General features: G+C 38.1%; 1 protein-coding gene across 1 annotated transcript; it reads right to left on the bottom strand.

The window, feature by feature from the left end:
* Window positions 1-247: 247 nt before the first annotated feature.
* Window positions 248-1,248, bottom strand: LOC141511636 (calmodulin-like). Its single transcript, XM_074220752.1, has one exon. It carries the CDS (start codon window positions 1,154-1,156, stop codon window positions 815-817), a length of 342 nt encoding a protein of 113 aa, XP_074076853.1. The 5' UTR covers window positions 1,157-1,248; the 3' UTR covers window positions 248-814.
* Window positions 1,249-14,337: the final 13,089 nt, after the last annotated feature.

Here is a 14,337-nt window from a genome sequence, read left to right as displayed (position 1 = left end):
TCCAGGGCCAGTGCTCTATTCACTGTGCCACCTACCTGTCCCCCATTCGTTTCTTAAATTCTATTCCTTGTCTGCACAGCTCTTCCTCTCTCTCAATTATCTCTCATTCACACTGATGACTTTATCTCCTAGATCCCTCACCTCTGTCTCTGTAAATTTTAAAAAGAGAGTACGCTATTTTTTTAAAATTGTAATTATTTTTTTTATTGGAAAACAAATATACAACTTGGAATGGATTTGAGGCAAATTGTGCCATAAGCAGATCTTTTTTAAATAAGTGGCTAAACAAAGTTTAAAAAGCAAATAACAATAGAAGAAATGTTTTCTGGTACAGGACCAGCAGTACAAAAAAATAGTGTATGAGTATCCGGATAATACACCCGTTTTTCAATAGTGCAACTTTAAGTACATATTGTTGACTGTCCATAGTCCACACAGAGTTACAACTCCACACTTCAACAACAACATGCTGACAGCTCCTAAAGAAAACTACTTCTTTAAAAAAAAAAGAAAGGCATAACCCAGATGTTCCCTCATTTAACCAACTCATCTAAGTTTAGATGTGCAGAAGGGCTTAGATATATCCAGAGTAAGCCACATGCAACATATTTTTTACTTGATCAATTTTCCAAAATAAAGTTTCAGGACAATGACAGTAGATAAGGGGAAGAAAAACATGGAGGAATGAAGTCCTAATTACTACACATGCATATCCTTTTGACAGTAGGGGGACAAACCTTTTACAGATAAGTTACAAACAAAGAAAAGGCAAATAATTTTGTACAAGAAATTTAACACATTCTGTACAATGTCTTCACTTTGCTGTCATCATTTGTACAAACTCTTCATAGTTTACTTGACCATCACCATCAGTATCTACTTCCCTGATCATTTCATCAACCTCTTCATCTGTTAACTTCTCTCCAAGGTTTGTCATCACATGGCGAAGTTCTGCTGCACTAATATAACCATTGCCATCCTTCTCAAACACACAGAATGCTTCTCTAATTTCTTTTTCACTGTCTGTGTCTTTCATTTCTCTTGCCATCACAGTCAGAAATTCTGGAAAGTCAATTGTGCCATTGCCATCAGCATCTACTTCATTAATCATATCCTGTAATTCAGCTTCTGTAGGGTTCTGTCCAAGTGACCTCATTACAGTTCCTAATTCCTTTGTTGTTATAGTACCATCTCCATCCTTGTCAAATAGTGAAAAGGCTTCTTTGAATTCTGCAATCTGCTCTTCTGTCAGCTGATCAGAAATGCCGTTAGGGTTAGTGGCGCCGGAACTGCGACCCAACAACCTCCATGCTGGCGGCTGCTCTCAGACTCGAGAGTACGCTATTTTGAAATTCAAAGTTTCTTTTAAGAAAATAAGACTCGGCCCAGCTCTGTCCTCTGCCTCTGGAACAGGACTCTGGGGCTCTGACCACATTCAGATCCTGATCCCAGTCTAGGCCCCCCCCATAGAACAACAGGGCCCCCCCACCTCGGCCCCGTGGCAGAGGCGGGTGCTTATGGTCATTCACAGACCAGGAGGGAGGACAGAACCTTACACACTGAGACCCTTGTGGGAGTGTCCCAAAAGCTCAGGAAGCACCCCCAAAAATAGGCTTAGGCTGGGAAAATGAACAAGCAAAGAAACAAGAGGAAGACCATTGAGAAATATTTTGCAAATGAGCCCAAGAAGGATCAAAATACTCAGTCTGAAGATGAGGAAGCACAAGCTCCTGCATCTAAAGACTCCAAGAAAAATAGAAATTGGGCTCAGGCTATGATAGGGCTCAAAAAAAGACTTTGAAAATCAAATGAGGGAGTTGGAAGAAAAACTGGGAAAAGAAAGGAGAGAGATGCAGGAAAAACATGAAAATGAAGTCAGCAGCTTAGTCAAGGAAATCCAAAAAAATGTTGAAGAAAATAGCATGCTAAAAAACAGCTTAGGTCAAATGGATAAAACAGTTCAAAAAGTTATTGAGGAGAAGAATGCTTTAAAAAGCAAAATTGGCCAGATGGAAAAAGAGATAAGAAAACTCCCTGAGGAGAACAAATCCTTCAGACAAAGAATAGAATTCAGGGAGATTGATGAATTTACCAGAAATCAGGAATCAATATTTCAAAACCAAAAAAATGAAAAATTAGAAGAAAATGTGAAATATCTCATTAAAAAAACAACTGAAATGGAAAACAGACTTAGGAAAGATAATTGGAAAATTATTGGAATACCTGAAAGTCATCATCAGGAAAAGAGCCTTGACATCATTTTCAAAGAATTACTACAGGAAAATTGCCCTGATATTCTAGAAGCAGAGGGCAAAATAGAAATGGAGAGAATCCACTGATCCCCCTGAGAAAGAGATCCCAAAAAACTAACCCCCAGGAATATTATAGCCAAGTTCCAGAACTCCCAAGTCAAAGAGAAAATATTACAAGCAGCCAGAAGGACACAGTTCAAATATTGTGGAGCTGCAGTCAGTATCACACAGGACTTAGCAGCAACTACATCGGAAGCTTGTAGGGCTTGGAATATAATATACCGGAAGGCAAAAGAGCTTAGAATGCAGCCAAGAATGAACTACCCAGCAAGGCTGAATGTCCTCTTCCAGGGGAAAAAGATGAACTTTCAATGAACCAGGGGAATTTCAAATGTTCCTTTTGGAATGGCCAGAGCTGAACAGAAGGTTTGATCTTCAGACACAGGACTCAGGTGAAGCATGGAGATTGGAGGAGAGGGGGGAAATATGAGGGACTTAATGAGGATGAACTGCATGTATAGAAAAATAATACTGATAATATTAATATGAACCATCTCAGTTAATAGAGCAGGTAGAGGGACCTTTTATAGTTGAAGCACAGGAGAAAGCTGAATTCGAAGATAAAATATGGTGTAAAAATGGAGTCAATAGGAAAAAAAGGGAAATGGAATGGGAGAAAGAAAAAGGAGAGGGGGAATAGTCCAAGATAATTCACATAATAAGATTTTTTTTTATTACAATGAGCTATTGCAATGATATGGAAGGGGGGAGGCAAGGGGGAATGAGGGAACCTTTGCTCTCATCAGAGGAGGCTAGGAGAGGAAACAGCATATATACTCAATGGGGTATAGACAACTGGAGTAAGAAGGAGGGGGGAGCAGGGGGAAGGGGTGGGGATGTGAATAAAGGAGGAGAGGATGGACCATGGGGGGACAGTGGTCAGATATAACACATTTTCTTTTTTACTTCTGGCAAGGGGCTGGGATTGGATGGCCTGCCCAGGACCATAGGGCCAGGTGGATTCTGGGCCTAAGGGGTGGTATGGGGGCTCAGGGCTTCTTGGCCCCAGCACCAGGGATCTGTCTGCTGCGCCACTCAGTGACCCTACAGCAGAGTCAGAGTGAAAGGAGAGAGAAAATATAGTACATGGTAGTGGAGAAATAAGAAAGGAGAGAGTTGCAATCAGCAATGGCAACATTGGAAAAATATGGAAGTAACTTTTGTGATGGACTTATCATAAAGAATGAGATCCACCCATGACAGAGTTGTTGGTGTTGGAACAAAGACTCAAGCACATTTTTTGTTATTATTATTTGGGGGAGGGTGCAGGGCAAGTGGGGCTGGGTGGCCTGCCTGGGGCTACATAGCAGGGTGATCTTTGGGTGTCTGGGGCCAGATTTGGACCCAGGTGCTCCTGGCTCAAGGGCCAATGCTCTGTCTGCCACCCAGCCACCCCTACTATTATTACTATTTTATTTTATTTTGGGTGTCTTTTTTTTTCTTCTTTTTGGTTTTTGCAGGGCAGTGGGGATCAGTGGCTTGCATGTCACATGGCTGGGTGATTATTGGGTTTATGAGGCTTGATATGGATTCAGGTGCTCATGGCTCCAGGGCTGGTGCTTTGTCCATTGCGCCACCTGGCCATACCTATAATTATTACTATTATTTTTTTAATTTCCATTTTTTTTCTCTCCCCTTTACTTTTTCACCCAAGCAAGTCTATGTATATTCATGGGGGGAGGGGTATTTTGTTTACTTGTAAACAAGTATATTTTATTAATGTAAAAAAAAACATTTGTACAAAATGAGAATAAAAAAATAAATTAAAAAAAAGAAAATAAGACTCGGGGGCTTAGCCCTACCTGATCTAAAATTATATTATAAAGCATCAGCCATCAAAACTGTCTGGCATTGGCTAAGAAATAGAGTGGTGGACCAGTGGAATAGACTATGTGCAATAGCAGGAAATGATTATGGTAATCTGCTATAGAATCCAGCTATTGGGATAAAAACTCTCTTTGATAAAAACTGCTGGAAAAAACTGGAAGTTAGTATGGAAGAAACTAAGACCAACACCTCACACGCTATACCAAGATAAGATCCAAATGGATACAAGACTTAGACATAAAAAAAATACTATAAGCAAATTAGAAGATCAAGGACTAGTTTACCTCTCAGATCTATGGAAAGGGAAGCAGTTTATGACTAAAGAAGACATTGAGAATATCACTAAAAACAAACTAGATGATTTCAATTACATTAAATTAAAAAGTTTTTGCACAGTCAAAACCACTGTAACCAAGATCAAAAGAAATGTAGTAAACTGGCAAACAATCTTTACAACTAATATTTCTGACAAAGGACTCATTTCTAAAATATACAGAGAACTGAGTCATATTTTTAAAAAAAGCCATTCCCCAATTGACAAATAGTCAAAGGATATGCAAAGGCAATTTACAGATGAGGAGATGAAAGCAATCCATAGTCATATGAAAAATTGATCAAAATCAATAATTATTAGAGAAATGCAAATTAAAGCATCTTTGAGGTACCACCTCATACCTCTCAGATTGGCCAATATGACCAGAAAGGAAAATGATCATTGTTTGAAGGGTGGTGGGAAATCTAGGACACTATTACATTGTTGGTAGAGCTGTGAACTCATCCAACCTTTCTGGAGAGAAATTTGGAACTATGCCCAAAGGGCAACAAAAATGTGCATTCCCTTTGATCCAGTAATACCACTACTAGGTCTATACCCTGAAGAGATGATGAAAAATGGTGAAAACATCGTTTATATAAAAATATTCATAGCAGCCCTGTTTGTGGTGGCAAAGAATGGGAAATCAAGTAAATGTCCTTCAATTGGGGAATGGCTTAGCAAACTGTGGTATATGTCATGGAACACTATTGTTCTATTAGAAAGCAGGAGGGATGGGAATTCAGAAAAGCCTGCAAGGATTTTCAAGAACTGATGCTGAGTGAGATAAGCAGAACCAGAAAAACACTGTACACCCTATCAGCAACATGGGGTGATGATCAACTTTGATGGACTCACTCATTCCATCAGTGCAACAATCAGGAACAATTTGGGGCTGTCTGCAATGGAGAATGCCATCTGTATCCAGATAAAAAACCATGGAGTTTGAACAAAGTCCAAGGACTATTTCCTCTAATTTGGGGGAAAAAAAAACCTGATATCTTTTTTTAAAATTTATTTTTATTGAAGATATTATTTGAGTTTTACATTTTCCCCCCAATCTTGCTTCCCTCCCCCCTCCCCCCCACAGAAAGCACTCTGTCAGTCTTTACTTTGTTTCCATGTTGTACCTTGTTCCAAATTGGGTGTGAAGAGAGAGAAATCATATCCCTAAAGAAAAGAGAAGTCTAAGAGGTAACAAGATCAGACAATAAGCTATCTGTCTTTTTTTTCCTAAATTAAAGGGAATAGTCCTTGCACTTTGTTCAAACTCCACAGCTCCTTATCTGGATACAGATGGTACTCTCCTTTGCAGACAGATGGAATGAGTGAGTGCTTCAAGGTTGAACATCACTCCCATGTTGCTGTTAGGGTGTACAGTGTTTTTTTGGTTCCGCTCATCTCACTCAGCATCAGTTCATGCAAATCCCTCCAGGTTTCCCTGAAATCCCGTCCCTCCTGGTTTCTAATAGAACAATAGTGTTCCATGACATACATATACCACAGTTTGCTAAGCCATTCCCCAATTGAAGGACATTTACTGGATTTCCAATTCTTTGCCACCACAAACAGGGCTGCTATAAATATTTTTGTACAAGTAATGTTTTTACCCTTTTTCCTCATCTCTTCAGGGTATAGACCCAATAGTGGTATTGCTGGGTCGAAGGGTATGCACATTTTTGTTGCCCTTTGGGCATAGTTCCAAATAGCTCTCCAGAAGGGTTGGATGAGTTCACAGCTCCACCAACAGTGTAATAATGTCCCAGATTTCCCACAACCCTTCCAACAATGATCATTATCCTTCTTGGTCATACTGGCCAATCTGAGAGGTGTGAGGTGGTACCTCAGAGAAGCTTTAATTTGCATTTCTCTAATAATTAATGATTTAGAACATTTTTTCATATGACTATGGATTGCTTTCATCTCCTCATCTGTAAATTGTCTTTGCATATCCTTTGACCATTTGTCAATTGGGGAATGGCTTTTTGTTTTAAAAATATGTCTCAGTTCTCTGTATATTTTAGAAATGAATCCTTTGTCAGAATCATTAGTTGTAAAGATTGTTTCCCAATTTACTACATTTCTTTTGATCTTGGTTACATTGAAAAAAAAAACCCTGATATCTTATTGTCTGATCTTGTTATCTCTTATACTTTATGTTTCTTCTTTAAGGATATGATTTCCTCTCATCACACTCAATTTGGATCAATATATAACATGGAAACAATGTAAAGCATGATAAATTGCTTTCTGTGGGGGGAGGGAAGTAAGATTAGGGGAAAATTGTAAAACTCAAAATAAATAAAATCTTTTTTTTTTTTTTTTTTAGGTTTTTGCAAGGCAAATGGGGTTAAGTGGCTTGCCCAAGGCCACACAGCTAGGTAATTATTAAGTGTCTGAGCCCGGATTTGAATCCAGGTACTCCTGACTCCAGGGCCAGTGCTTTATCCACTGCGCCACCTAGCCACCCCTATAAATAAAATCTTTAATAAAAATTTAAAAAAACAGAAAATAGGACTCAAAATAATAGAGAGATATTTAGGTTTAATTGGGGTTTTGAAAGGCTATAAATTAGGGATTATTTTTCATAATTTCTGTTGATTCAAAAGGTATATTGTGAAAATTAAGAATTTGGATGCAAATTTATATGAAACAAATACATTTTGTTAAATCTGCATTTTAAATTTTAAAAGAAATGTTGGGCGGCTAGGTGGCATAGTGGATAAAGCACAGGCCCTGGAGTCAGGAGTACCTGGGTTCAAATCCGGCCTCAGACACTTAATAATTACCTGGCTGTGTGGCCTTGGGCAAGCCACTTTACCCTGTTTGCCTTGCAAAAAACCTAAAAAAAAATGTCTTAATATTTGTCATACAAGACAGAAAGTAACTTGAAAATATTTTGTTGGGTTGTGAATAATTTAAAGGTAAAAACATATTTCAGAGAATTTGGTTCATGTTTTTATCTTTTAAGGAATATCTAAGTTTAACAAAGTTAAAAAAATTTTTAGTGTGATAGACAAATTTTAAAATTTAATTAGTTTGGCTATAAGAGTAAGATCTGTTAATAAGCATATTGCTGGGGCGGCTAGGTGGCGTAGTAGATAAAGCACCGGCCCTGGAGTCAGGAGTACCTAGGTTCAAATTCGGTCTCAGACACTTAATAATTACCTAGCTGTGTGGCCTTGGGCAAGCCACTTAACCCCATCTGCCTTGCAAAAACCTAAAAAAAAAAGGATATTGCTAAATACATAAAAAGGATTGTTAATTAGAAAGAATAGTCTGAAACAGTATATTGAAAATAATAAATTATAAAATGGATTTTGAAAGACTTGGGAAGAGAATAGAAAGGGTTAGAAGGAAAATGGAAGATGAAAGACTGAGTTTTCTAAACTATAAAAGAGGAAGTATATTGAACATGAAAGATGCTCTGGGCACTCCTCCTAGAGCTGTAACTCATGTTATGGAGGGTATGCCCTCTTCTTGTGAAGAACAAATAAACTCCTTTTTGTTTTCTGGTCTAGGTCTTCTTACTATTGTGATTAAGGAAAGATGTTTTGAAGCATGAGAAGAAGGTATGAGTAAGTTTTGAAAATCATATGAGAACTGAAATCAAAAGTTGTTATTGATTCTTTATGGGATAATGGAATCCAGATTTGAACTGAATTGAGTAGTGCTGAGGATGTTTTAATGAAGGCAAAGAAAATTAAATCCTAACAGCAGACTGCCACTTTTGCAAATCTCTAGCAGTGAATTGACTGGGAAATTGTGAACCTTAGAAATAGTGACTGCTTGCAAAAAGTGTAACCTTAGGGTTGGCTAGGTGGCACAGTGAATAGAAAACTGGCCCTTGAGTCAGGAGGACCTGAGCTCAAGTCTGACCTCAGACACTTAATCATTACCTAGCTGTGTGGCCTTAGGCAAGCCACTTAACCCCATTGCCTTGCAAAAAAAAAAAACCCTTTAAAAAAAAACAGTGTAACTGTTCTAAAGGTTTATTCTTTTGACTTTTAAAAGACTACTGTGGAATTGATTATCTTCCATCTTAAGATTCCAGAGTTTAGTCTCATGCTAAAACATTAAAAGAATGTAGTGAGTTTAACTTCAACATGAAACTGCAGAAAGAAAAAAAAATTTAAGTGATTAGTCTATGATCAATTTTTTTTAAATTGATGAAAGTCTGAGGGGTAGCTAGGTGGCACAGTGGATAGAGCACTGCCCCTTGAGACAGGAGGACCTGAGTTCAAGTGCAACCTCAGACACTTACTAATTGCCTAGCTGTGTGTCCTTGGGCAAGTCATTTAACCCCACTGCCTTGCCAAAAAAAACTGATGAAAGTTTGCAAGCAGTTGGGTGACAGAAGTGATTTTCAAAACGGTTTAGGAAAACTCACCTTGTAAAGAAGAGACAAATGATATGCTAATTTTGGTTTGATTTGATCCAAATTTTTGTCCTGAAGAGAAAAGGAACAGGATTACCTAAATAAAAAATTTGAAGTTTAAGCTATATGATCTTTTTTAATTAGATAATTATATATTATAGACTGATCTGTGCATTACTAAAATATATATTAATTCTAATTAAGAAATTATTTATTTTTTTGTATTTAAAAATTTTATTTATTTTGAGTTTTACAATTTTCCCCCTAATCTTACTTCCCTCCCCCACCCCCACTCCCACAGAAGGCAATTTGCCAGTCTTTGCATTGTTTCCATGGTATACAATGTGATGAGAGAAATCATATCCTTAAGGAAGAAACATAAAGTATAAGAGATAACAAGATCAGACAATAAGATATCAGGTTTTTTCCCCTAAATTAAAGGTAATAGGGGTGGTTAGGTGGATAAAGCACCGGCCTTGGAGTCAGGAGTACCTGGGTTCAAATCTGGTCTCAGACACTTAATAATTACCTAGCTGTGTGGCCTTGGGCAAGCCACTTAACCCCATTTGCTTTCAAATACCTTAAATAAATAGATAGATAGATAAATTAATTAATTAAAGGTAATAGTATTTGCTCTTTGTTAAAACTCCACAGTTAATTCTTAAGTTTTTAAAATGAATAATTTTGATTATGATATTGTGTTGGCCCTAAATGTGCTAATATTAAGAAATATTTGTCAATAATTGTATCAGCTATGATTACTAGTAAGGATAAAGCCTCTATAACACTAAACATTTGGGAGTTCAAAAATTGTGCTGTTAACAACAAACTGAATGAATTAAGAAAATTTAAGTAAACTAAATCTCATGAATTATTATTGTTTATTGTAACTAAAGAATTTTGCCTATGACTTATGAATGCTGTAAAAGTGTTAAGTGAAGTACAAAGGAAATCTTGTAAATCCTACAAAAGAGCACTTTTAGAACCATTTATGTGAGATTATTTCTAGTGATAAAGTTAAAGACAAAAAAATTGTATTTGAGAAAATCTTAAAGCCCTGTTAAACTTTGTTAATTGTGATAAAAGTAAGTTAAATAGGTGTGTTCTTCACGTTTTAAACAAACAGATCTTTCCTTTTGTAAACATCTTTTGGCTCAAGAAATGTGGTTCTTCGAAACTTTGTGGTAATTGAGATTTATTTGTGACATAAGAATGTTTGGGGAGGGGGCGAGCTAAGATGGCGACAGGAGAAGATCTTCACCTAGATGCTCTCTCCATAATATTTCAAAAATCTTAAAATTATGACTCTAACTAAATTTGCAAGAGACAGATCCAGTGAGGCAATTCTCCAGACCAAGGTAGCCTGGAAAATAGTGGAAAATAGTGGAAAGGCTCTGCTCCATGGGGTTAGAGGAGCAGCCTGTCAGAGTGAAAAATCTTCAGCCTCCCAGAGGCAGCCCCAGAGCACCTGGAAGCCAAGGTTCACAGTAGCTTGGGCAGTTTCCTGACCTACACTCTGGGAATACCAGGCACAACTTGGGGGATCAGAGGGGGAGACCTGTGCCAGAGCGAGCACTTGAAGCCCAGGCCATCAGGGCCGTTTCCACAGTTAGTGTGATCAGCGCAGATCCAGGAAATGGAAAAAGGCATGAAACCAGTAAGCAGGAGCCTCCAGGTAATTGAAGCCCATTGAAGGTAGGGGAGACTTCCAAGATTTGTCCTCTATACCTGGAACAGGACTCTGGGTCTCTGACCACATACAGACAGTCTAGGCCCTCCATAGAACAGCCTCCCCCTCCACCTCAGCCCTGTGGCAGAGGGGTGTGTTTGTGGTCATTCACAGATCACACTGAGATCCCTGTGGCGGGGTGTGTCCCAATAATATGCAAAAGCTCAGGAAGCACCCCAAAACCAGGAGCAGGCTGGAGAAGTGAGTAAACAGAGAAAAAAGAGGAACACCATTGAGAAATACATTGTCTATGATCCCAAGAAGGATCAAAATATTCAATCTGAAGATGAGGAAGTACAAGCTCCTGCATCTAAAGACTCCAAGAAAAACAAAAGTTGAGCTCAGGCTATGATAGAGCTCAAAAAAGATTTTGAAAATCAAGTAAGGGAGACAGAAGAAAAACTGGGAAAAGAAATGAGAGTTGCAGGAATCACATCAAAAAGAAGTCAGCAGTTTAGTCAAGGAGATCCAAAAAAAATGCTGAAGACAATAACATGTTAAAAACCAGCATAGGTCAAATGGATAAAACAGTTCAAAAAGTTATTGAGGGGGCAGCTAAGTAGCTCAGTGGATAGAGCACCAGGCCTGGAGTCAGGAGTACCTGAGATCAAATCTGGCCTCAGACACTTAATTACCTAGTTGTGTTGCCTTGGGCAAGCCACGTAACCCCATTGCCAAACACCCCCCTCCAAAAAAAAGTTATTGAGGAGAAGAATGCTTATAAAGCAAAATTGGCCAGATAGAAAAAGAGATAAGAAAGCTCTCTGAGGAAAACAAATCCCTCAGATGTAGAATGGAGCTAAAGGAAGCTGATGACTTTGCAAGAACTCAGGTCACAGTACTTCAACACCAAAAGAATGAAAAATTAGAAGAAAATGTGAAACATCTCATTGAAAAAACAACTGATATGGAAAACAAATTCAGGAAAGAGAATTTAATAATTATTGAAATACCTGAAAGTCATGATCAGGAAAAGAGCCTTGATCTCATTTTTAAAGTATTCCTACAGGAAAATTGCCCAAATATTCTAGAAGCAGAGGGCAAAATATAAATTGAGAGAATCCATTGATCTCCCCTGGAAAGAGGTCCAAAGAAAAAGACCCCCAGGAATATTATAGCCAAGTTCCAGAACTCCCAAGTCAAAGAGAAAATATTACAAGCAGCTAGAAGGACACAATCCAAATATCGTGGAGCTGCAGTCAAGATCACACAGGACTTAGCAGCAACTACATTAAAGGCTTGTAGGACTTGGAATATAATATTCTGGAAGGCAAAAGAGCTTGGAATGCAACTGAGAATCAACTATCCAGCAAAACTGATATCTTCTTCCAGGGGAAAAGATGGACTTTCAATGAACCAGGGGAATTTCAAATGTTCCTGTTGAAACAAACCAGAGCTGAACAGAAAGTTTGACCTTTGAATACAGGACTCAGGTGAAGCATAGAGAGTGGAGCAGAAGGGTAAATTATAAGTGACTTAATGATGATTAACTGCATGTATTCCTGCATAGAAAAATGACACTGATAATACTCATATGAAACCTCTCATTCAATAGAGCAGGTAGTAGGAGCTTATATAGATAAGGCACAGGAGAGAGCTGAGTTTGAATATATAATATATTGTAAAAATGAAGTCAATGACTAAAAGGGAAATGTACTGGGAGTAAGAGAAAGGAGAGGTGGAATAGGCTAAGACTGATAAAAGATATATTTTTTATTTTATTGCAATGAGCTTTTGCAATGATATGGGAGGGGGGAAGGCAAGGGGGAATGAGGAAACCTTCACTCTTATCAGAAATGGCTCAGAGAAGAAACAACATGCACACTCAATAGGGTATAGACATCTAGAGTAAAAAGGAGAGAAGGGGGAAAGGGGAGAAGGAGGGGGAGATGTTGGTGATAGAGGAGAGGGTAGATCCTAGGAGAGAATAGTCTGATATAACACATTTTCTTTTTTACTTCCTGCAAGGGGGTGGGATTGGGTGGCCTGTCCAGGACCACAGGGCCAGGTGGTTGCTGGGTCTCAAGGGTGGCATGTGGGCTCAGGGCCTTTTGGCACCAGGGCTGCTGATCAGTCAGCTGTGCTACTCAGCCACCCTATAGCACATTTTAGAAGAGGGACAGAGTGAAGGGAGAGAGAGAAAATATAATATAATTTAGTGGGGAGGTATAGATGGAGGGAATTATAATCAGTAACAACAGTGGAAAAATATGGAAGTAACTTTTATGATGGACTTATTATTTTAATTTATTTTTTAGGTGTTTTTTTTTGCAAGGCAAATGGGGTTAAGTGGCTTGCCCAAGGCCACACAGCTAGGTAATTATTAAGTGTCTGAGGCAGGATTTGAACTCAGGTACTCCTGACTCCAGGGCTGGTGGTCTATCCACTGCACCACCTAGCCACCCCCATGTTAGACTTATCATAAAGATTGTCATCCACCTGAGACAGAGCTGATGGTATCAGAACACAGACTGAAACACATTTTTTTCTCTTTCTTTTACTTTATTTCTCCTGAGTGTCCATATTTTTTGGGGAGGGGGTATTATGCTTACTCTTAAGCAAGAAGATTTTAAAAATATATAAAAAAATCACTTGTACAAAAATAAAAAAAAATCATAAGCAGTTGTTCTTGTAAGGAACAAGTAGACATTCCCAATTCTGGAGGGATTTTGTTGGTAACCCTGTATCTCCTGGTATAATTTGAGACAATTTTCTCTCTTCATCTGCCTTTTGGATTATACAGAATCCACTTGACTGCTGATGTTATGATATATGAAACTGAGAGAAAAATCCAAGTACTGTCTTGTGAAATCAACCAATTCTGATGGGACTTGTGACTTTTTTTTTAATGCCTCAATGTCTCAAAGCATGAATATTGTTGTCTGAAGAATTGCCTACTTTGAAATTTATTTTTCATGTGTGTATATATATTATATAATATATATTTATGTTTATATTATATACAAATACATACTGTGCAGATATAGGTATAGATATACATGTGTATTTATGGGTGTCTATATTTTTGGATGTATGTATACATGCATATGTGTATTCTACCTGTTAACACATAATAAATACTTAAAATATTGTTAACTGACACAATGGGAACTGTACATTCAGAATTATGGATACTCATGACTTATCCATGAGACTGCTATCCAATGGGATGAAACTGGCTATACCATACTTGGGAGAAAGGCTCTAATAACTCTCAAGAATTGTAAATCTATTAGAGAGAATATACTTAGCCAGAAGCAATGGATACTCAGAATTTTCTATGACTCAAATAGAATGATTTAAAAGCACTTCCTCCTTAAAAAGGGGGTATAGGAAGGAAACAGGTGGAGAGAGGGAATTGAATGGGGTAAATCTCATTCCACTAAGAGGTGCAAAAGACCTATAGTAATAGAGGGGAAGAAGGGAGGAGATGAGTAACACCTGAATCTTCCTCTCATCAACATGGTTTAAAGTTAACTTATGGGGTGGCAAGGTGGCATAATGGATAAAGCACCAGCCCTGGAGTCAGGAGTACCTAGATTAAAATCTGGCCTCAGACACTTAATAATTACCTAGCTGTGTGGCCTTGGGCAAGCCACTTAACCCCATTTGCCTTGCAAAAACCTAAAAATAAATAAATAAATAAATGAAGTTAACTTACACACACACACACACACACACACACACACACAAACACACACAAACACTCAGTTAACTTAAAAACATCTTACCTTTCAAGTATTAAAAGGGGAAAGGGGGAGGGGGGATGGAAACAGGG

Source organism: Macrotis lagotis, chromosome 2, assembly GCF_037893015.1.
Source record: "Macrotis lagotis isolate mMagLag1 chromosome 2, bilby.v1.9.chrom.fasta, whole genome shotgun sequence".
Classification (NCBI taxonomy): Eukaryota; Metazoa; Chordata; class Mammalia; order Peramelemorphia; family Peramelidae; genus Macrotis; species Macrotis lagotis.
The sequence above is the reverse complement of the archived record's forward strand: the minus strand, read 5'-3'. Positions and strand labels throughout refer to the sequence as shown.